Source organism: Ips typographus, linkage group LG8, assembly GCF_016097725.1.
Source record: "Ips typographus isolate SLU linkage group LG8, UJ_Ityp_2.0, whole genome shotgun sequence".
In the NCBI taxonomy this organism is placed as follows: domain Eukaryota; kingdom Metazoa; phylum Arthropoda; class Insecta; order Coleoptera; family Curculionidae; genus Ips; species Ips typographus.
Window position 1 is genome coordinate 3,121,141 of NC_138429.1, and position 22,938 is coordinate 3,144,078.

The window sequence follows — 22,938 nt, forward strand, 5'->3', positions numbered from 1 at the left end:
ATCTGAAAGGGTTCAAAGCCATTCAAAAGTAATATTGTATTACCAATAATTATTATAGTACAGAGGCCTGATAATGAAAGTAAAAAACTGCTCTAATAATAGCAATTTAGGCACTTGATGACCTTTTAACTGAGCAAAGAAGTCTGGCCTTTTTGCAAAGATAAACTGTCAAACTTATATTTGGAAACATGATTTTAAATAAAGTTTGAACTAGGAAAAGTTAAACTAACCGCTCGTGTCCACCACCGATGGCTTCCTAACCAAAGTATCCTCAAACCCTGGATAACTATCTGATAGTTTACGCGACTGGGCTGATTCGCTGGTGCGTCGACCCTGCGACACCGAGGATCTGCGTTGTAAGGAAGGATGATACGGATCCACCACCGTAATTTGCGATGACCCTCTCCGAAGACTACCAGTCTCCTCTTCCACGTAGTTTTCGTTTAAAGGAGAGTCTTGCTGGATGGTGGAGGACACGACCGCCGTGGGAGGTTTTGAGAAACCTAGAGGTACAGAAATATTGTTGTTAGGTGTGCTGATCGCAACCCAACACTTCTAAAAAATTAGCAAGCTATGAACTAACCACTGTCTTCCTCTATGTAACTATCGATGCTTTCTTGAGCCTCGAGATAAGGATCTTCATCATATTCGCTGTATTGCTCGACTAGAGTGCCACGCGCATGATAGTGGTCTGGCTGCGTGTTGACATCTTGATCATAGGGTATAACAGGTGATTTATCATAAGTGCTGTTGGTTTGTTGTTGCTGGTAGATATTGGACTGAAAATCAATGTTCTGTTTTAAGTTTCCAGACAAGTTTTGTATGTGTTCTCACCTGAATATTGGTGTCAAAGCTGTTTTTAGTATCAGTAGGTAAGCAAACTTCATTTCCCTGAAAATCTGCCGTTTGTTGGTATGAATTGTCCGTAGTGGAAAGACTTTGGTCTATCGATTCTTGCTTGATCATCGTCCTTTGATGTCGCAAAGAATTCTACAAATTTGGTTGACTATTTAGGAGTTATGTAAAGTAAAACAGTCACTTACCAAATTGGTAGTGATATGTGGCTTAACCGAAACATCACCAATTATTGCTTGGTTCGTCCTTGAGTGCTCAAGCTCCCCTTTCACCCCACTAAACCCATTATACTGGTTGACTGTGTCGTACGTCATTTCCGTGTTGTACTCGTCTTTACATTCCAAACCGCCAGTAGGCTGGATGGGCGTGGTGGCTTCTAATTGTTTAGCGTAGTAACTGTTACCAACGTAATTGTCTAGTTGCGCAGTGTTGCCCCTTAAAGAGTCGCTTAAAGGCTGCGCAGAAGGTGGTGCTCTTTGTATCAGATTGTCTTCTTCTGCAAGGTTATCGTCAATGCTGCGATATGCGTAGTTGTAGTCTTCGTTATAATTTTGAGCACTCGCCGCTCCTAAAAATGTTTAATAAAAATTATAAGTAAGTAAGTAAATTTATTTGGTCCACCTAATCCTATTCATTCATCAATAAAATGAACTTGGCAATAACAGCAAAAACCAACAAATTACCTGCAAATCTTTTTGTCAATTAGAAAGAATAACAAACCATTACAAAACGTATTTCAAAAAATTAGGGAGAAAGGATTTAGAGCCAGAAATAGCCTCTAAAAGCAAGTAGGTTTTTAATACCTTCTCCTTATCTGAATAGATTCAAACAATCCTAACCTAACTAACATGTCTCACACTTTTTAAGTATAGCCTTTTCAGTGACTTCTGACTTGCGTCACTTTCACTTTCAAATTGGTTCTAGAGGACTCTGACTATATAAAACAATTATGAGAAGGTTTAAGACACTTATAGCGAGCTCTGGCACTTTTTAGAAGGTTCTCAGTAGAATTTGGCACATTCAAAACGGTCCTAGAGGCTTCTGGCAAATTTAAAACAGTTTAAGACACTTGTATAGGACTCTGCCACGTTTTAGAAGGTGTTCAGTAGCATTTAGAGTTCTCTGACACTTTCAAAATGGCACTAGAGAATTCAGGCAATTTAAATTAAGCAAGTTTTTCAAGTCACTTTTGACTAATTACACTTAAACAGCATTTTAGACACAAAACTGGTCTATATCAAGTCAGAAATCACTGAACAGAGCTTAGGACTTATCAATGTTGTCAGTTATCACTGTTGTCAGTTTTATCAAAATTATTTCTTACTTTCTATAGAAGTGTGGTTCTCCACAACGGACTTGAAAGCTATTGTCAATACACCCTGTATATTGCTATCAAAACGATAATGACAAAAACGACAATAGGAGTCAAATAATTTTTGAAAATAATTGTAAAAATTAACTGGACGTCTAAAAACAATTAGAATGGCTGAACAAATAACAGTTTTGCCAGTTAAAGGTTCAAAACTTTAAATTAACTCCGAATAATTTACCTGCTCTGATATAGTAATTATCGTAAGTATCAGTTTCGCCATAATCAGCTGAATTAGTTCTCTTAATTTTATTATTCCTCGTATTTCTTGCATTCCTATGATTCGGATTTGGCTTTGGTAGCTGTCGTCCGGGGGTGGCAGGCAAACTGTTGAAAGCTCCTTTATGACTGACAGGGGGTTGAATTTTGGGTAGAAGTTTGCTGTTAAAAACAACTTCTTTATAATGAATTGAAAAAAACATTGGAATACGGACCTGGTGCTTTTGGTAGGGGTAGGTGGAAGACTGGCGCCCCTGTGTGATGTGGGGGTGTCGTAGGATTTGTAATTGTCTTCGGTGTAGGAACTTTGTCCACTCGAAGTCCTTTTGGTTGGAACTTGAGGCATTTTTCGACGTGCCGACGGAGTCGGAACGGTGGGTCGAAGGTTCTCATCTCCGAAGCCCATATAGCTAGAAATCGAATTATTAATAGAATGTTCCATTAATTAGAATCAGGAAACATTAATTATTATAATAGCTCCCGGTTTAAACTATTATCCTCCAGGTGCTTCGGATTAGTCCCAGACTAGAGAAAGATAAATTTACCTCGTTGATTTTCGTCGCTCCGCATAATATTTCACTCTTTCATGCAATTCAGCTTTTGGTTTTTCAGCGCAACCGAAAAGTTTTTGTATTTATATAGGAGACGAGTTTCAGGCCGTACAATTTTTGCTTAAAATCACTCAATCAAACCTTACAAAACTACAATTTGAGAGTAAATAAAAGCGAAGTTTACAGGAAAATTCCAGCAATTTCAAGCCTGCTTTAAAGCTACTGAACGTGCAATTTACAAGCATAAAAGTCTGCCGCTGCTGAAATTGGGTCAAACGTCTCAGGCACAATCATTTTTCATTTAGCTGAGTGAAAACGGTCTGCGTTGCATCAAAATGTAATTAGCGAAAGTGTGTCGAAAAACTTTATTTTCAGCTTCCATTTTTTTGCAAGTATCACTTACCCTTCATCGACAGTAGCAAACGACGATCGACGTTTGTGCCCTTGACCTGTATTGGGAATAGCCGGAAGTTTCTTCCCAGTTTTGACTGGTTTCTGAGTGTCATTGTAAAAAGTCCCTCCCGAGTCCCATTGTCGGTCTTCTTCGTCTTGACCATACCGTTCTTCTTGACACGGGAAGGACAGAGTGTCATAGTACTCGTCCACACTTTGACTAGGATTGATTTGGATCGAGCTGCAAGAATGTGTGAAAATTCATCTTATGCGTTGTCGTAATTTGTGCTCACCTCGGAGCAAACTTCAGGTGACTGTCATCTGGAGCGGTATAAAAAGTGGTCTGTCCAGTATCATTGAAGTAAATGGAGTCATCGTACAGTGTGGTTTGTCTTTCCAGACTTGGTCGTCTCAGTGCTAAAACAAATGCCCTTTATTACTACTATTTTTATACAAGGAATTTAGAAAATACAGTGGCTTTAATAAAAATTTGTACGTCCGTTCTAGAGCCTGGTATTACATTCCTGGAATGCGAGACACTGGATTCCTGAACATATTAGCGTAATAACGGAGATAGCGGAACGAAATGAAAACCCTTTTACTTTAATTACACCAGCTAAACACCTTTATATAAGTCAGCTAAATCTGTCAGTGTCACATGACTTTAAATTTTCAGTGAAACGACCTGGACGTAAAAATGACCGGAGGAGCTCAAAAAGAGGTCACCAAAGACAAAAAACTAAAAAAAGTGAAAGCAGCCAAAAAACCGAAAGGTAGAGTTTACAATGTTAGTTTAACAGTGCCTGATGCTGATGATATGTTACAGGAGATACGGTACCGGCCAAACATGGACCGAAAGACGTGGTCTCCCTACAGAAGGGAGGATCGGCAGCCAGTGAAGGGAAACCGATTAAAAGCTCCTTGAAGAAAACCCCAAAAAGTTAATTATGTACATCTAATACAAATCTAATATTGCGTACCTTTTTTTATTGCTGGTTGCGGACCGTAGTACCCTGGATCAATAGAGTATCCCACGTCCATTTCGACGCTTTGATTGTAAAAGGAACTGTCACAGCTTTGCCAGATGTCTTGACTGTAAATTTAAATTTCAATTTTAATACCACTAAAAAGAAAAGTTAAAAGTACATTTATTGAGGTGCCATAAAGAAAAAGGTGATTTAGAGTAAAACTCATATATTCATAAGAAATCAACGTTAAGAAGAGAAAGTACCGTTGCTCTTAACCAAAATGAGACGGTACTTAATTAAATTTCACTTGAAGCTTTCAATCTGATTTAGAAAATGCTTTAAAAAATAATTTTTAACTACTTGAGAAGCATTTGGAAGGTTTTTGGACAGTTTAAAGACCATATTGAAAGTTCTGGAATGCTTTAGAGGCATTTGGAAACTCTTAGGACAATAGGTACTAGATTTTTTTGGAAGCTTCGAGACTGTTTTAATATCTTTTGGGAGCTTCTAAACAAGTTGAAGAGCATTTGGAAACTTAACTTTAAGAACGTTTTGGAAGGCTTTTTTTGTTTTGAAATCTTTTTAGACTACTTTTGGAGCATTGAAACCTTGTAGACAGTTCTACAAACTTTTGGATGCTTTTAAACTGCCTTGAAATTTTTTGAGAGCTTCTAAACAAATTGAAAATCATTTGGAAGCTTGTAGACTGTTCTAAAAGCTTTGGAAGCTTCTAGGCTGCTTTGTTAGCTTTTGCAAGGCATTTTAGAGCTTCTATAGTGTTTTGGAATGTTTTTAAATTTTTTTATACTACTTCACAAGCATTTGAAATTTTTTTTGTTCAGTTTAAATTTGTTAATTGTTACTACCCATTTTTCAACAGATAATTGTTATGTTTTTGTCGTTCAGAAGCCTTCAATATCTCGATATAGCAAAAGTTATTATTACCACTTAGGGCCCAATGGACTTTTTGTTTTGTCAAAAACTGGTTAAACCATTCAAAAAACTAAAATAAGCACAAAAAAAAAGCAAAAAAGCATGAAACAAATCTAACGTGTTTTTGCATAAATCGTTAGGTTACATTAGATGTCAAAGGTTGGTTGCTTGTATTATTTACAAAAAGCAAAATTTCTAGAAATTCGGACTCTACTTATGAAGTTTCGTCTCTTCTGCTTCCAGTAATTTGGTTTACTCTTACATTTTTCTTCACAATTTTTTTTTGATTTAATTTGAAAACCGAAATTTTTGAAAATCCTTAGAGAAATACCATTTTTCGCTATTTTGGCTTTTAACAACCTAAATATTCTCTTGTAAACACCATGTTTTCATTTCACATTTTTTAAATAGAGTAATGAAGGTAGAGAGTCCTTTAGTTTTGAAATTTTGGTTTCTTCTGTTAATATTATTCACTTATACAGTAAATAAAAATCATTACATCAAGTTAGAACGTGTAAAGCTAAACGTTAAAGTGCCCTTCCTAAATTTTACCTTTCTTCACTATCCCGTTGATAAGTACGTCGATGGCTTTAAAAAAAAATGAGGAGAACAAAAGTCTAGAATATTCCAGGACTGTAATGCATTATTGTCAAATCAATCTTAGAACAGTTGACAGAACCGTTCGTCATCGTCCCTCACCCTACATACATTATAGTTTTCCTTTACCTTAAAATATCGGGTTTGCTCCTGGGTCTGCTATTGTAAAACAACGGATCCGGATCGATGCTCTTTTCTGAATATTGCCGTGAGTTTTCCATGGAATTGTTGGCCGAATAAGTGCCGTAGTCGTCCATATTGTTAGGCGAATAACGCTGAAACAAACGTAAAAGCCCTGATTCCAGTTCCGCCACGTTAAAATCCACTATCGGTTCCCTAACCTCTAGCCTAATGGACTTGGGGAAGTTTAGGAAAACTTTGGAATTGCATTTAGGGCACGTGTAAGCGTTGGTGGAAAAATCCAAATGGTATTTGCAAGATTTGATTACATAGTTTCACCTGAAGTGTTTAAAGTGCGAATTTGCACTCCACTTAACTTAAACTAACCTTTGATGACTTACCTTGGGAGATAATTGGTTATACCGACGATGTCCACCAGGACTAAGATGGTGTTGGTGCACCATAGTGGGTGCCACCAAGTACGGTCCCCCGCCCCCCTCGTCACGTTCGTACGAGTTCTCCCTGCTCGTCTCCAACGAACGTTGGGGGGTATTGATTTGATGGGCGGCGGATCTAAATTGGGAGGCGGACGAGTTGGGGTGCTGCCCCACCGGATAATTCAAATCCGAAGTGTAATCGCTGTCCTCCGAATAGCCCGCTGAAATGTCATTGTCAAAGTGATTACTATTGGCTGAAAAAGAAACAAAGTAAAAGGGTAGAGGGTGGGATAGAAAAGTGCTAGTAGATATACATAAAACAATCAAATGTGTAATTGTGTAAGTGTAAACGTCCTAAAATAGAAACCTTTACAAAATACCGGAAAATTCTCCAGTTTTTTTTGGCGGCTATATTCTACTAGAAACAATAGAATGGTTTTTCAGCAGTCATTAGGATAGTGCGAATAAAAGAGAAGAAGTGGAGGTGATAATTGAAAACTTGCGTTCCATAAAACGAGCGTCTAGACGTTTGCGATTTATTAAAAATGCTTTGAGACCACAGTTTATGTCAAAAAGCCTGAAATCTAACGTTTTTTAGTTACATCTTTAGGAAAAATAGATTTACATACAACATTTACAATACTCTATTAATAAGAACTAAAAAGCTACATACATCTTTTATATCGGGGAATTTTTTTTATAGGAAGGAATTTTTGTGCTTTTCAAAAGTTTCAATTGTTATACAACAAAACCCAAATCGGATTAAATAAAGTAGGATAGTAAATTACAGTGCAATTTTGTTCGTGTTTTTTCTTCTTTCCTATACGGCAGTACAAATTTTATCGTTTTGTGCTCTGCATAATGCAAATTGCTTTGCCATTTACAGCTACGAAGCTGAATTAATTCCAGCTTTATTCAGTTTTTATGCAAATTGGACGGAGTCGTGTTCGCAGACCGCTGATTAATCAGCGGCAACTACACACACATAAGAAATTGCCAGAGATAGAGTGTGCTTTGTGATGTGAAGAGAAAGTGAGATAAAGAAACTCGAGCAGGTACTTACATCTCCCGATAAAATTGAAGTGTCGGTTGGCTTGTTCTGTTCTGGCTTCCATGTCTATCCACTTGTTCAATGTTTCCAGTTTTCTTTGTAAATCGGAAGCGTCCATGTTTTCAGGATCTGGAAATGTTTAGTCTGGTATTGACGAGCGTATCTGAGTCATAATTGATTGAATTTGGAGGCCAGAGATCAGCCAGTAATCAATTAAATTTCGAATCCAAAATGGTTAATGTTTGTAGAGTTAGAGTCTAACTTTGGATGTGTGTTAATTATCTCAAAGTTTAGTAAACCTAGTTATATTTGCTCACCGAAAGGCAGTTCGAAACGGCACTCGACGAGTAACGAATGCCCAGTCGCCATTTTGGTGCCCACTACTTCGCCATCTTTCATTACCAATTCGGCGTCCAGGGAAAGCCACTGTCCCGTTCCCTCCTAGCATTTTTAGCAAGTTAAACACGAAAAAATTGATTGGAAAAAAGTCGTCATCTTAAACTAAAATATATTATTACAGGGCATCTGTTTAGTTCTCAACACACCCAATTCCACTTAACCCCAGAACTTAATAAATAAACCAGACACCTCTATCCCTCCACTATTAGTGGATTATAGGGACTGTCAGAGCCAATATTGAATTAGGATACATGCTACAAAAGGAATATTGAACTGTGATTTGCTATGAGCTACGAAATAAATTAACGGAAAAAATAAAATCTTACCTCTATGGAATAGTGTACGGTTTGTAACGGTATCCAATGGTAACCCATGGCCCGGTCCCAAATCATCCCTTTGCTCCATACCTCGATGAGCAGTCCTGCGTTTAAGTTGCTTGTCTCGCTAAAAAATTAAAATCTCTCAGAATCCACAAAAAAACAAAACTGGACAAATTTACAAGCTCGATTTCGGCTGTTTCGCCTATAAATTCCAATCCATATATTGGCAAAAGACAGAATTTTGGGGTGGGGGTATCAAGGGGGTTGAAACTTAATGGTTGAAGGCTTCTCGGTTGGCAACTGTCCAAATGGCATTTATGAAAAGAACGGAAGCCAGAAGTTTTTTTTATATGTTTAAATTAGTTCCCTTATTAATACGCACTTGGTTTCTGTTACAGTCGCAACACTTTCATATTTGCTTAAATATAACCAATTTGGTTCATTTTTTTTTACTTTAGAAACAATAAAAATTACTTAAAGCAAACTGTTAGAACAGTAGAGTGTATTTTTAGTGCTGACTGGTAAGTCTACATGTGCAACATTTGCGTATATCTAAGCAGTTGTGATTGGTCACAAACTAAAAACCACAAAACAAGCTGCATTAGCATTAATGTAATGAATCACTTAGTTAGGTTATATTATATTTTCTACTGTTTCCAAAATTTTAATTGGTGTGTCAACTGTGTAATTGTTCAACACGTTAAAAATGATCCAATTTACAGAGAGCCAATTTAAAGTGAAATCCTTTAAAATTCCACCCTGGATTTATGTTTCCTGTCAACTTTCGGTAAACAGCAAACTCAACCGAGTGTTGATAAATAATTCAGTGGCTTCCTTAAAATGTTAGGCCTGAGGGTGTTTTATTAAACGTAATTTAGTCGAGTCGAAGTTGTTGAGCAAAACCTAATTCCTTCGAGTCGAGCTTAACGAGCTTTCCTGGCTTTAGGTGCGGGATTTTCCGTTAGAAATTATGAACGCTAAATTAAATAATTAGGACTATCGGTTTAAGATTTCTTATGACGTGCAAATACTTACAATAAGAAATCCTGTTCCCAGCATGGCGTTGCTCCTTTGACTGTTACAGTTGTCGATTTGACGTTTTGAAGTTTTAGAGTGACGTAAGTGTTGAATTGGGCGGCTGAAAGCAAAATGTCAAATGTCACTAAATGTAGTAACAATATTCAAGTTTTTTTGATCTTACAGGATGTCCTGTCTATAGATTAATAATATTTAACTTAAAGTCAAGACTGTTTTTGGGAATTAACTGCTTACTAACTAATCTGGTGCTTTTTAGATTAATTTAACCATAGCAAATCTCGACCTAAGCAAGAAAAGTTGAGCAATATGGCCGAGAAAACCAAGTTGCTTAGGGAACTATAATCAATTAATTACCTCTCCAAGTTTCCTAACATAGTTCAAAGGCTTACCTAGCTATTAACTACCTACATATAATTACAGAATAATGTTCGTGCAAGCTTTATCGAGTTTGCCAACTTCCACAGGTGAACGAAGAATTTATCGAATAAACAGAGAGGGAATAAGCAGTAATTTGACAGATTCGTCGCCAAGAAGTTTTCTTTTTTAAAAAACCATTAATGTAACTCTCGGATAGAGTTACATTTTTGAAATATGTGCATTGAACATAATAGCTTGAAGCGATTTTACGTTTTTCTATTTCTCATAAATCTCTTTTTATCTCTCTGGGCTAAGGCTAAGGATATCGGCGCGTCCGGATGTTTTATGAAATTTCCGACGCCAAACTGGTTGGAAAACCCCCGGAAAATCCGATGCCATCTTTAACGTTCAGCAGTCTATTATTATACGAAATCGCCGACTCGGTTTACCTAGATATGGATCAAATATCTGTAAAGGATTTTCAGTAAATGTTGAAGTCCATTAGTGCGGATAAGTACAAATAAGCAAGTAATCACATATTTTTTAACAAACAAAAAACATAACAAAATAATGTTATAGTAAATTTAAAATGGTTCTACAATAATGAAAGAGTACAAATTTGGACAACATTAACCAATCTCAAAATATCATCATCATTAGCTATAGATTTAATACTTACATCCTTACATTAAGGTTTACAGATAAACTCCAGATTGAAGACACTTACCTTGTGCTCCAACGTAACGGGCTTTCTTAACTGTAACAACAAAAACAAATTAGTAATAAAAAAAAATGGGTTGCCATAACCAAGATGCTTGATATACAGAATTAAAATCAGTGTAATAATCAATATCTTAAGAGACATTTCCAGCTAGAGAAACTCCTTTCAAGACATCTTCAAGAAACTTTAATTGAAAAAAATCAAATGTCAAAATTAAACTGTAGTGAGAACATGAATGAACAAATTGAGAATTTTTGCTATCTCTCTAACATACTTTTTTTATCTTGTATTTTGAAGAAAATTTAGTTTGACTCCCCTGTCAAGCCGATAAGAGGATTTCGTTCGGTTTTGCGATTGATCGATGCCCTAGAAAATGTGATTTCCTCCCGCGATGCATTAAATTACTTAAAATTTTCCGCTACCATCAAGCCCACTCGTTTCCATTTTGTGTTGAAATAATTAGAATCGGTTGCAGTGGTTTAAAATAAATCACGCTCTATAACAACCTAGTTAAAGGGCATCTACCTGGTATGCTTCTGTATCGATTTTGCAGATAAAGTTGCCCTGCACTCCTGGGCGAAACGGTATTTTAAGGGTCCCTCCGGGGCTTACGGAAATGGGAAAGTTCATACCGAAAGCCTGTTTTTCGAGGTGGTTTTATCGTTCAGTCAGCTGCTTTCAAAGGGTTTTTCGTGTTTAATCATGGACATTAAAGAACCGAGTGTTTTCTATAAATAAGTGTATGTCATACTTGTGTAAATTATGAAAAAAGTCTTAGTTTAGAACTTTCTAGCTAATGCCATTTACTCTTGGGTTTGCACCTTATTAATAGATTCTCACTATTCATTGTTTCGACTGGATAAAACAACTTCGAAAGAATAAAAAAAAATACTCAAACACAAAAAAGGTTTGAAAGCTTTCGTGGCATATTTTTACACATTTATAGCATTTTTATAAGGCAGAAAACCCGACCTAACACACATATTTATCGGGGAAACCGTTGTCGACCGTTCGATTTGCATACGCAAACCACTCCAATTCAAGGTGATCTGATAAGCTGCGATAAATATACATTTGCATAATCTAAATTTTTTTACTAAACTTTTTTAGGAACTATCCGGAAAACTTTGCAACTGTTCTGTTCATTAAAAGGGGTGCTAGGGCTACATATCTAGTCATTTCCTGTTAAATAGGACTGGAGAGTAGTGGAAAACGTTATTCAATGCCATTGTTTACTTCATTTGTATTGTTCAGTTTCGTTTCACCAAGATAGCTTTTGTTCCTCAAATAGTGACTGTAAAACATACCAAACTAAAATTTTAAATTAAAGATTTGCATATGAAAATTGCATATTCTGAAAGTTTTAAGTCCCAAAACGAGTTTGAAGACTTTAATACCCCATTTTGGGGCCAAATACCTGACGGTGATGTGAAATATCGATCAAAAACTCCAGAGCAGCGGCAAATTCGGATGTCCTACTACTCCGAATTTGTGCGAACAAAAATATGGGTTTTCCACGTGCTTTTCACTTTTTAGGGGCAATTTCTATTATTACCCAATAAATCATTGTCGAGCTTATTTGCGAAACGATCGGAATGAGTAAGAAAGGCCTGTCACTCTGAATGGTTTATAATCCGATACGGTTTTGTGTTCATTGTGGTTACGTGACGGAAAAATGGCAATTTTTCCCCTCATAGTCGAATGAATCGAGTGACGTCAGAAGCGTTATCCTCAAATCTCAGCTTTTTTACTGTTTACTGATGGTGTATCGATACTGTATCATTTAGAAGAGATAATCAATCACTAAAACAAAATAAGATTAGTAAAAAAACACTTTTTCCTATATTTATTTTAGTATCAAATATTCATTTTACCCTAGAAATTAAAATGAGTTGTCATTGTGAAATTCACAAAACAAAATTAGTATGACGTCAAATATGAAAAATCAACAATGTTGTTTAAAATACATTTTTGAAAATTTCCAGTAGTAGTATCTGGTATTTTCAATATTATTTTAGAGGGAACTGACAACTTTCAAATACTCTTGATAGGTTTACGATATTTTTAGAGACATCTGGAAAGTTTAGAACCCTTTTGGTAGTAGTTTTCAGTAGCAGAGGTTTTAGCATTTTGACAACAATGTTAAGTAATTTGGCTGTGACGTCAATAGAATCTGGTTTGATTTTCGATATGTATCCGCAAACATGTATGAAATTCTATAGCAAACTAATCTATAATCTATTTAAAAACTAAGAGGAGTGAATGTGAATTAGGTTGGCAATAGTGATCGAATGTGATTGGTCAGTTGGCGGAATGATTTACATATCAGAAATCATAGCCGTTTTCTAAGTTATCTTTCGGTTAAGATTCAAAAGTCACGTGACCACTATGCGATTTTAAAATTATCATGTGATGTTTAGATCATAACGCATTTGGATCCGAAACTTATGAAACACTTTGAACCAAACCCACTGAATCAAATCTAGGGATTTTGTTTGGTAACTTTTGTTTGTGTATGTCACAGGCTTCTTCTAGTTTTTCTAAATAGACTATAGTACCTTTAGACAAGTGACGTGAGTTTATTGACAACACGACTGACAACAGCAGTTTAGACATTTACTGGGTTCTAGAATTTTATGATTCAGTCTTTAAAGAATAAACAAATTCAGCTATTAACATATTTCCATAAAACGAGTGTTATCATTTCTCTCTAGAGCAAGCAGTTCTAAAATATTGAATGCAGTCATGTGATAACTGTCTTCTGCTAAAATAAATTATTCTGCCGTTAAATTTAAAATAATTCAATTCAGTTTTAATTCAATTTTTAAAGTGCAGAATTTTATTATAAAGCAGCTCATCAAGGATTCCTTGAGTAGAATTTCTAGGTTTTTAACTTTTAGTGATTGCGTATGAATTTGAATTAAATACTTTTTAGTTGATCCTGCCGTTTTATCACCTGGAAGTTAAAATGAGAAAAACTCTTGAGTTTCCTAATGGTAAAACTTTTTGGGCTTGGAGCCATATGGAAGAAAAACTGGACTGGCCGTCCCAGTTAGATTAAACTTGCAGAAGAATCAATACGTCCAGACTGTAAGTATTGTAATTTTTTCATGAGTTTTATGAAAAAAAAATCTTTTTATGATTTATGAATCAGATTGTCAATACACGAGGGTTATATTTCACTTAGAACGATTTGTGTCACGCGATGAAAACCCCCACTATTCAATGTCAAGTAAATTTAGATTTTTAATTTTTGATTGGTCATAAATAGGTTTTTTATAGTGTATGATTAGTTCGATTCGTGGAAATTTCAAGGGTGCCCGAAGGTTTAACATCGATAAAACTTTTCATTATGGAACGATGCGGAATTGTCGTTACCGCACCGGATTGCCGCGAAATTCGGCGTTTGATTCATAAAAGAAATCGCGGAAAGGCAATTTACGATCCCTATTTAAAATAAACCATCAATCATCGTGGTTAAAACGATAAAATAAATCGGGTATATTTATCGCAGTTCCCGTGACTTTAAAATCGATGGATTTTCGCTTTTGTTGCAATTCTCCACATTGAGTTCTTTAGTCATACACTTTATACTTTCATAGTCCTGACAAACTACTCAAAACGTACAGTACAAATGCTGATAAAACAGGAGTAGTACAACTAAACTTTTTTTATGTAAAATGTCAGAATGACGTTTGATAGTTTAGGCAAGTACGAAAGTTTATTTGCAAACTAACTTAAATTTCTAGAAATCTTTGTACATAGTTCCATTGTTTTCAATTCACAAATGACATAAAAATATAAAGTAAAAAGTTTTATCCTGTTCTGTCATCTGTCATTTGCGATTCACCGGCAATGGCTGACGTGAACAACAACGGCAACCTCGCTTTGCAAGTACCGTTTAAGTCAAAGAAGTTTGAATTTATGCAACCAGGAGAACGACACAATGTATAGTGTCGTCGTCTTGTCCTCCACTTTATTTTATGACGTCGTTAAGACAGCCATTTTCCGGTTTATTTCTTGTCCTCGTCCGTGAAATATTTCGTGTTATATGTACTGACATAGACAGGGTGCTGGGCTTTATAGTTTATACACTTAAGAGTGTATAAAATGACTATTTTAAAGACTACAGTTATAGTGTAAATTAGGGCACGTAATACATTATGAAATAGACCCTTCGGTTTCCGTGCAAAACGTACCAAATCACCCTTCATCAATATCAAGGCTTTTCTCACTCGTTTCGTAGTGTATAATTAACCCGGTCACGACAGTATTATGCCGGGTTTAATCCGCTGAGGTAAACGTAGGCAGAGTAGAGCGGCTTACGGAGGCGTAATCTGGGTTGCCTAGTTCCGGTGCACGAGACGCAAATGAGCGGGTTTACATCGTGATATTTTTTCCTTAACATCCAAACTCTGTTGTTATTATACCAGTGGAATTGAATCAGTGTATAATGAAATAATAGTGTATAAAATTAAAAAAACTGTACAAACCTGTAACACTCAACAATGACATCCTCGAATCCAGCCTCCCGGAAAACTGGTCTCCCTAAGGGGGAAACGGGAAGCTAATCCAATGTCACTAGATCACTGTCGAGTGTCACTATACAAAGTACGAAACGCGTACGTGGTCCATATTACCATATCACTAAGTGGTATGTTTTTCGCGACGGTGATGACGTCACCGTGGACGAATGGTGACGTCCGACGAGTCGAAAAAAGTCGGCCATACTGTCCCGGTTTGCCAGGACGCGTCTCGACGCCGCCGCCGACCTTATCCAGGCGGCGGGACGCGTGCGCATACAGAGGCGGCGGTTTTGGGAATTGACGGAGGCGGCCGTTTAAACGGGATAAAATTGAATCAAAACGTCGTTTCCGGGAAGCAGTAATTATTATTGCCGATATCTCGTTTGTAGGCGACGTTCTCTAGGACCTTGATTGTTTGTTTTTTATCAGACTGTATTTTTATACTTCATTTCTGATAATGTCAATGTGAATCTCCATCTTGTCGTTATGGTCGAAATTTGCCTGAAACAAACCGAGTTTTGTGTAAACTTTTCCTTAATAACTGGCAATTATTGCACACAAAAACGAACTTAATGACATTAATTATTTTTAAAATATGTAATTTCTTCATTGTGTTACAGGTAATTTTAAAACAATATGTTGGCCAATGTCAAAAATCTAATGTCGCAATTTGCATCAAACAGATTAGATTACTTGAGTGACTTAACATACACTCATTGGAATCAACTGTCGTTACTCTTACAACTTGCTTGAAATAAAACTCAACATAAAAATAAACTGGCAAGCTGCTGCATTTAAACCGAAACTGGCAGCTGCATAAAGAATCTAGTTTCGTTGCCGTGTATAGCTGAGGTCATAGGTCAAGCACCTTTTGCCCGCTTTTTCTGCATCGATTTAATACTTTCGAAACCGCTGTTTTACCGGAAATCGTACTGGACGTTTAGGTCCTGCTTCCAGACTGATCTTCTTCAGGTTATTACCGCAATGAGCCACATAGTTCAAACGATACTCTTGTAGGTCACTGTCCCAAACTAAATTTCTCTTAATGTCCTCCAAATGGGTTTCATCAATGCAGCGATATATTACGTAATTGGCTAGGGCCAAGTCACGTGCCAAGGTTTTGTTGGTGTGCAGCAGATTGCCTATCTCGTTCTGGTACTCGCTCTCTTTGAGGAGAAGCAATTTTTCGGTTTTAGCAAGTTTCCTCTCGGTTTCCGCAATTTGAAGGTCTAAAAGCGCATCTTCCTCTTGTAGGCTAAGGCTTTTTCTTGACACTACCTCTTGTTCTAGTTTTTTATTGTCTAAAGTGTCTCGGAGAAGTTGATGAGAGCTATCCAGAATTTTCAACTGGCTGGAACTGTACTCCAAGAGTTCCCGCTGTAGCTCAGCCTTCTCCAGTAAATTTTCCCCACCAATCAAAACCTTTCTCTGTAAAGTTGTTATACGATCCTGTAGCACTTTCTTCTGTTTCTCAATGGCTTCCAGGTGAAACTGTTTCTTTTTCTTCTTTTTTTTCAAACAAGGCTGCTGCTCTAGTTCCTGGAGTTGCTGCCGTAAACTAGCAATTTTTTTCTCAAACCCCTCAAGAAGGTTTACTTGATCCAAATTTTTCTTCACTAAGTTTTGAATTTTACCAGCCCTTTGGGCGTACATTAACGTGTAATAAGTTTCATCTAGTTCTTCAGGATTTACAGTGGCAATCATTGACGTCATACAATTACCTCCTAAAGAGTCTTGCAACAATCTAGTCAGCTTAGAGTTTCTATAAGGGATGTACGTGGAAGTACCATCAACAAGAGCTGAAATGACATTTCCTAAAACGCTAAGAGAGAGATTAATTTTGGCAGCCTCCTTTAATCGATCACCTGTAGCTAGACTTTTGGAGACCCTTTCAGAACCGGCCAAATCCACCAGGTTCAGTTTTCCTAAAGTGGTGGAGCCATCTTCGTGGTGCGCTTGTAAATGGATACCAAAAATTGCGTGAGACCTGGAGCTGGAGAAATTCAAGTTGGTTGAAGCTTGTGCCCGTGTTTTACTGGTTTCTAGTAACACATTCAACACCTGGTGCATTGATTCCACCGTCATTCCAGTTAAATTTTTGACGTACACACCCAGGTCAGGGTTTTCCTTAATTTCAAGCTTCTTCGAAGAATTGCACAGCAGATCTTTGATCTCCTCGTTGTAGATCTCCAGAAAGGTTATGGTGATGGCGTACGATGTTGAGGGGGGCGCTAACGAGATCTGAGTGAACAGGTGGGAGAACACATTTGGGATGATGCCTCTAAGTTCAGGATTGTCAATTTTCCCAAATATGGTAAATGTTTTGCCAGTGCCGGATTGGCCGTAAGTTAGTATAGTCCCATTGTAGCCTCTCAAAGCCTTGTCCACTGTAGGAGCTGCTACAGTTTGGTAGATCTCTAACTGAGTAGCTGTTGCATCAAAAATTTTATCAAACCTGAAGGTTTTTTCAGGTTTCCAGGTTAATTCCAAGGTGTCTTTTTCAGTTAGTTGGACTTGGGAGTTTAGAGTTTGGTGGGGACAGATTCGAATGAAAACTTTAACACTTTCAGCTTTTTGTTCCATCATTGTCAAGTATACTGTCAGTTATGTCACTGCATATGGTAAAACTTTTTGCCAATAAGGTTTTTGTCAGGCAACTCAGCTACGATGAAACAAGGAAAAACTTGCGAATTGATAAGACCACAAAGGTAAAGTACGCTTGAATACTAAATTAATGTTTTTGATGAAAAGTTTTGTAGGTTATTTGTCAAGGTTTCACAGGAAAACAGGGTACTTTTCACAGTAAACAAGCCATAGAATACGGAACAAATTTGGTGGGGGGAGTTTCACCGGGAAAAGGCGGAAAAACTCATTTGGATCGACCAGTTTTCAATTCTGTAAAAGAGGCCAAAGAAGCTACAGGGGCTACGGCTACTGTAGTATTTGTACCACCTCCAGGTGAAATACTTATGCTGTTTCTGTACTCTGCTTGTATTTGTAGCTAATATTGATTTGCGTTGTCAGCTCCCTCTTGCATTCACATTTACAAAACACGAAACCAAATCGATATTACGGAGACTATGGATTCTTGAATATGTTAGTGGTCTATGGTTTTGCAGTGGATTTATCTTGGGAATGGTTTATGTGAAATTGTAGTTTTCATATATGAAAGCCAGGTGGTGCTGTCGGTGTATTTTTGTCTATTTTCCTATTAATTAAAAAATTAAATTCGGAGGATTTATCAGTGTTAGAATGCATGTGGAAGCAAGTTAGTTTCTTTAATTTTGGCACTCTCTACTATATTCCAGGTGGAGCCAAGGCAATTCAGGAAGCCATAGACGCCCAGATGGAGCTGATTGTCGTCATCACCGAAGGTATTCCTCAACACGATATGGTGCGGATCAAGTACCAACTACTCAGACAAAACAAGTCCAGAATGGTCGGTCCCAATTGTCCTGGAGTAATCCATCCGGGCGCTTGCAAAATGGGAATCATGCCTGCCTTTATTCACAAAAAGGGCAAAGTGGGCATAGTTTCCAGGTTATTCCCTGAACCTAGTTCACCAAGTAATATTGTTTTAATCAAAAATCCAGGTCGGGGACTTTAACCTACGAAGCGGTACAACAAACCAGTGAAGTCGGGTTAGGCCAGTCTTTGTGTATCGGAGTTGGAGGGGATCCATTCAATGGCACCAATTTCGTGGATTGTCTGGACATTTTTCTGCACGATCCCGAAACGAAAGGGATTGTTCTGATTGGCGAAATTGGGGGGCAAGAAGAGGAACGAGCCGCCGAATACCTAAAAGAGCACAACCATGGAAACTCTATGAAACCAGTGGTGGCGTTCATTGCTGGGCTTACGGCTCCCCCAGGTCGTCGAATGGGGCACGCCGGTCAGTGCAAGTAGAACATATTACCCTGATTGGTTTATAGTTTGTATTGGTTTTAGGTGCGATTATTTCGGGGGGTAAAGGGAAAGCCAATGATAAAATCGAGTCACTCGAGGCCGTTGGAGTAAAAGTGACGAAGTCACCAGCTAAAATTGGAGAAACGTTGCTACAGGAGATGATTAATTTAAAATTGCATCAAGTTTAAAATAGCAGTCAAGTTGCCAGAAATTACAGTTTTTCACAACTAAAGTGCATATGACACACCGTTTTTGTTTTAACATAGTTGTATTCAAACGAGGTTAACCACCAGTTGGACCGTCAAACTTTAAGCCAGGCTTCAGTTAAGTGTGGTTCAGACTGTGACATTTTTCACTTGTATTGTCCCAGTCTCAACCACACTTAAGCTTGACTTAAAATACTACGGTGCAAATTAAGCTTAGTGAAAGAAAACGTTTATGCTTAAACCAGAATTAAACTAAACTCACGCATTTTGGTAGTTTAACGTTAAACATTTATCAAAAATTAGGTATGGGTTTTGTAATTTCATTACTTTATTAGGCGCATAGGCAAGTTTATGATAATATAAAAAGTTCTTTAATTACCTGTGAAAATTTGATCTGCTTGTGTGGTTTTTATCTTAATTTTCAAACGTTTGCATAATGCTTTAAAAACGTAAAATAAAACAACAGTTTCCAACACAAACACAAATAATTTTTTATTAGTTTTGAGGTTATGTTACCTTCACTGTCTGTCATTGCCATTATTTTTCGATTTTAAGATGTTGCCAGGTCTAAAATGCTACTGTTGCAGTGTTGCCAGTATCGATGAGTATTGATATTGACTATTAAGTTCATTAAATTTGAAAAAAGAAAGGAACACGTAGACAAGGCTAGCGGCAGTGATGTAATAATTGTCGTTCCTTGTCTATTAGTTGTGAATTGAAGGAAACGGAATTTTGATGTCATTAAGCACAGCCTACTATACTAGAAAGCCTAGAAGGTGCTTGTCAAAAATTCCAATATGGCGGGAATAGTGGTGACAGTTTGTATTGTGAAAATTCAGTTTTTTGAGAATTAGATGAATTTTTACGGTTTAAAATCAAGACTTGAGGTTATTTGCGTAAGTTATTTTTGTTTGCTGCCGTTCATAAGTTTTTCAAATCACATTGTAACAGCAATTCAGGAAAAAGCCCAACAAAAAATCGGATGTAACTCAACAGTGGTTGAACACTTTGAAGTGGGATGATTTTACTCCAACACTATACTCAATGGTAGGTACAAGTGCTTTCTAGTACAGTAGACTTATTAGGTACTTGTTACATGCGCAGGTATGTGAGTTTTATTTTAAAGCATCCTTCATTGTGAGAGCAACAAAAATAATTTTGAATGAATGTTCTTGGTAATAAGTAATAAGTATAAGTTTTGCTTACCTAGTTTCAAGGATTTACAGATTCTCTTCTTGCATTGAACAGTGTTTAAACTAGTTTGCTGTGTGTTGTACTTTCCAAAACAAATGTTCTCACCAATTTATTTAGACTGGACTTGATTGTGTATAAAAAGCCTTATACTGGATCAGGAATGAACCTTTCTTTTTCACTCACAACTTGCACTCAACTACACGAAATAATAATAAAAAAAACATATTTCTTACTACATCTGCATACGTTTGTGTATAAAACGACAAACACCGTCATTAAAATGTGGCGGTGCATTAACGTATGTTGTTTAACCAATCGTTAAAATTCGGGAAAATTCGGCGTTGGCGCTGCCCGCAACGTCATTTCAAAATTGACATATTCATAAATGACAGATGAAAGGTGACACAAAATTAACATTCGACACTAAAATTTTAGTGTGTCACGTGTCTATTTCAACGCTGCTCATTGGTAAAAAAATTGTATCTTATGCCACTGTATAAACCCCCAAAAATATTGTTGTGATAACTTGTGCGATGCTGTGCATTAAGTTATGCATTGTGCGCTGTACAAACCCACCTTAATTTTGGGTGTTTGGCGTTTGTTGACAGTTTCTTCAAACTTTCCCCGTTGTTTTTCATATTTTGATATTTTAGTTAATTGAAAATGTCTAAACAATTCAGTGAGAGCGAACAGTGGCTGGTATTTGCGAGCTGTTTTATGTGACATATAGAGAGTTTGCTGCTTACCTTACATTGCAGGTTTACCATCAAGAAAATAACACACACAGTCCAGAATCACTACCAACACCAGCCTGCACATTTCAAGTAAAGCAATAACGATTCTGATTTAATTTTTTCGCTCTTGTTTTATATTGTTTTTTACCAGCTTTACCTCACCCTTGTGAGTCTTGTCAAATCGGTAAACAACTGAAACACTGTCAATTGTCAATGAATATGTTTCTGTCCTTTGCTAACCTTAAAAACACACTGATGCCATGTTGCCGAATGGTCTCGTAAAAAAGATAATGGGTACGTTCATCTGACGTCAGCGGCTTAGAGGTTAAGTAAGCGGTCCTATTTAGTTTGTTATGACTGCTTACTTAGCTTCTAAGCTGCTGACGTCGGGTGAACGTACACATTGATAGACAAAACCGCTTTCTTAAAAAAATAAATAGTTTTTTAAAACTTTTTGATATTATCTAGTTAATTCAGTTAGATATACAAATAATGCTAATAAGCACGTGGCTGATGTTTTCCTTTAAACATCGTAGAAAGTTTCAATAGTCATTTTGATTAAAAAAATAATCCAAAGTGGTTTAAATCAAAGCAACCGTTTGAATAGCTGCTAATAATGGCAAACAAACGCTATCACTTTCAGGGAAGATTACCGGGATTAGGCTGGATCCGCCCTGGATAAATTACCCCTGTGAATATTCAATCTTTGGAAGGGGAGAGTTTTAGGTAGGTAGGCACTGTTTTAATCGTTTGTTTAACTTAATATAGGAGAAACAGTAAAAAATGTACAACACTGAAAACATAAAATGTTTTATTGTAAAGGAAAAAACATTTTTCTATTAAATAACTGAAAGCATTTTATCCATAGGAGGGTGGTTGCAAAATCTCTTCGTTATTTAACCAACAAAGAGCGTCGTTCGACGACAAATGTCTCGTTGATTGGCCCTAATTTGACACCCGGGCCGCAAATTTGCAACTATTATCCCTCTAACGAGGCCTATTACTGAAACCGAGATTGCCAACCCTCCCATAATGTATTCAAAACATCTTATTTACTGCATAAACTACCCCCGTAGCTGTCGGCTTTACGGTTGACGACACACTCTACGATTTAAATCGCTCTTTGATTTTGTAGTTAACAAAACTCCTTTAAAAATAGTTTTATTTTGTTCGTTGCTGCTCTGCAAAACAGGGTAAAAATGCGATCCAATTAAATCTGCGTTAGCCTCGTTAAGGCGACTTTTTAAACCGTAAAATTTTCATTTAAAAAGTTCCGCCTACGGCATTATTTGCATTACATGAAGTATCATGCTCTGGTATACAGTTGATTTGCACCAATTTTATATTATGATTGTATTAGTTTATTAATTCATTATTAAGAAGGTTTACGCAATCACAGACTGACTGGCACGTCAGAGTGTGTCGAGTTCATTAACTTTGTAACGGTTTTTATTATTATTATTATTCGAAAAAATTAACATTGTAGCAGATCACTAAAGGTCTTTTACATCATCTCGTTTGCAGAAAAATCCACGGTAACCATTTGAAAACAAGCTGCGATGTATGAAAATGGTTTCAGTTTTATTTCGGTTTTCGTTGCGGGATTCGTATAAAGGGCGCAATGAAAGCCCTTTCCGGCTCGGCGACGTTTCGAGTGGCCACCCTCCATCCTCCCTCAGGCTACATAATATATCAAAATATATCTAAATAATAATTACTGCATCACTTTTACAACAATATTGTGACACAAGCGAACGGTTGGTAGGCCCTTTAGGGCCCTGGAAAAAATCGCTAAGGGCCGCAGATACGCGTCTCCGAATAACATGAATTCGAAATGAGTTTATTTACATGGTAATAGATACGGATTGAAGAAGTTAGCAAAGCACAGTCGAGACTATGAATACATAAATGCCAAATAAACAGAGGCACTCGTAAGCGGTATGTTATCGCCAGTACAGGACTGTACTTGACAGAAAAGCGTTCAAATACATACTTTATTCAGCAGTAAAATGTTTTTAACAATACAATGTACAGACAAGAGTTG

General features: G+C 36.9%; 2 protein-coding genes, 1 long non-coding RNA gene and 1 pseudogene across 5 annotated transcripts in view; 2 read left to right on the forward strand and 2 right to left on the reverse strand.

Annotated features, from left to right (window-relative positions):
* The window catches only part of unc-13 (protein unc13 homolog), a 68,802-nt gene extending 48,358 nt beyond the window's left edge, over positions 1-20,444 (reverse strand). Inside the window, exons 1-19 of one of the 3 annotated variants that reach the window (XM_081985458.1) lie at positions 20,173-20,444; positions 14,822-15,355; positions 10,335-10,364; positions 9,248-9,350; positions 8,219-8,336; positions 7,811-7,934; positions 7,506-7,622; positions 6,407-6,663; positions 6,015-6,160; positions 5,841-5,876; positions 4,368-4,480; positions 3,681-3,804; positions 3,398-3,628; positions 2,659-2,853; positions 2,406-2,605; positions 1,044-1,423; positions 835-990; positions 584-779; positions 231-503 (exon numbers count right to left, since the gene is read on the reverse strand). In XM_081985458.1, coding sequence (XP_081841584.1) covers positions 231-503; positions 584-779; positions 835-990; positions 1,044-1,423; positions 2,406-2,605; positions 2,659-2,853; positions 3,398-3,628; positions 3,681-3,804; positions 4,368-4,480; positions 5,841-5,876; positions 6,015-6,160; positions 6,407-6,663; positions 7,506-7,622; positions 7,811-7,934; positions 8,219-8,336; positions 9,248-9,350; positions 10,335-10,364; positions 14,822-14,843 — 2,821 coding nt within the window. In that variant the 5' untranslated portion in view covers positions 14,844-15,355; positions 20,173-20,444. Of the gene's footprint in view, positions 1-230; positions 504-583; positions 780-834; positions 991-1,043; positions 1,424-2,405; positions 2,606-2,658; positions 2,854-3,397; positions 3,629-3,680; positions 3,805-4,367; positions 4,481-5,840; positions 5,877-6,014; positions 6,161-6,406; positions 6,697-7,505; positions 7,623-7,810; positions 7,935-8,218; positions 8,337-9,247; positions 9,351-10,334; positions 10,365-14,821; positions 15,356-20,172 lie in introns of all 3 variants that reach the window. The other 2 variants (XM_081985457.1, XM_081985459.1) reach the window with 2 other exon arrangements.
* LOC145732922 (uncharacterized) lies at positions 4,003-4,364 on the forward strand. The gene is made up of 2 exons (XR_014179078.1): positions 4,003-4,160; positions 4,214-4,364. It is a non-coding gene; the product is annotated as an uncharacterized LOC145732922 (long non-coding RNA).
* LOC145732916 (kinesin-like protein KIF3A pseudogene) lies at positions 15,439-17,537 on the reverse strand (annotated as a pseudogene).
* On the forward strand, positions 17,430-19,000 carry LOC145732919 (succinate--CoA ligase [ADP/GDP-forming] subunit alpha, mitochondrial-like). Its single transcript, XM_081985468.1, has 5 exons — positions 17,430-17,562; positions 17,614-17,812; positions 18,163-18,394; positions 18,448-18,746; positions 18,803-19,000. The coding sequence occupies exons 1-5, from the start codon at positions 17,461-17,463 to the stop codon at positions 18,946-18,948; spliced, it is 978 nt and encodes a 325-aa protein (XP_081841594.1). The 5' UTR covers positions 17,430-17,460; the 3' UTR covers positions 18,949-19,000.
* Positions 20,445-22,938: the final 2,494 nt, after the last annotated feature.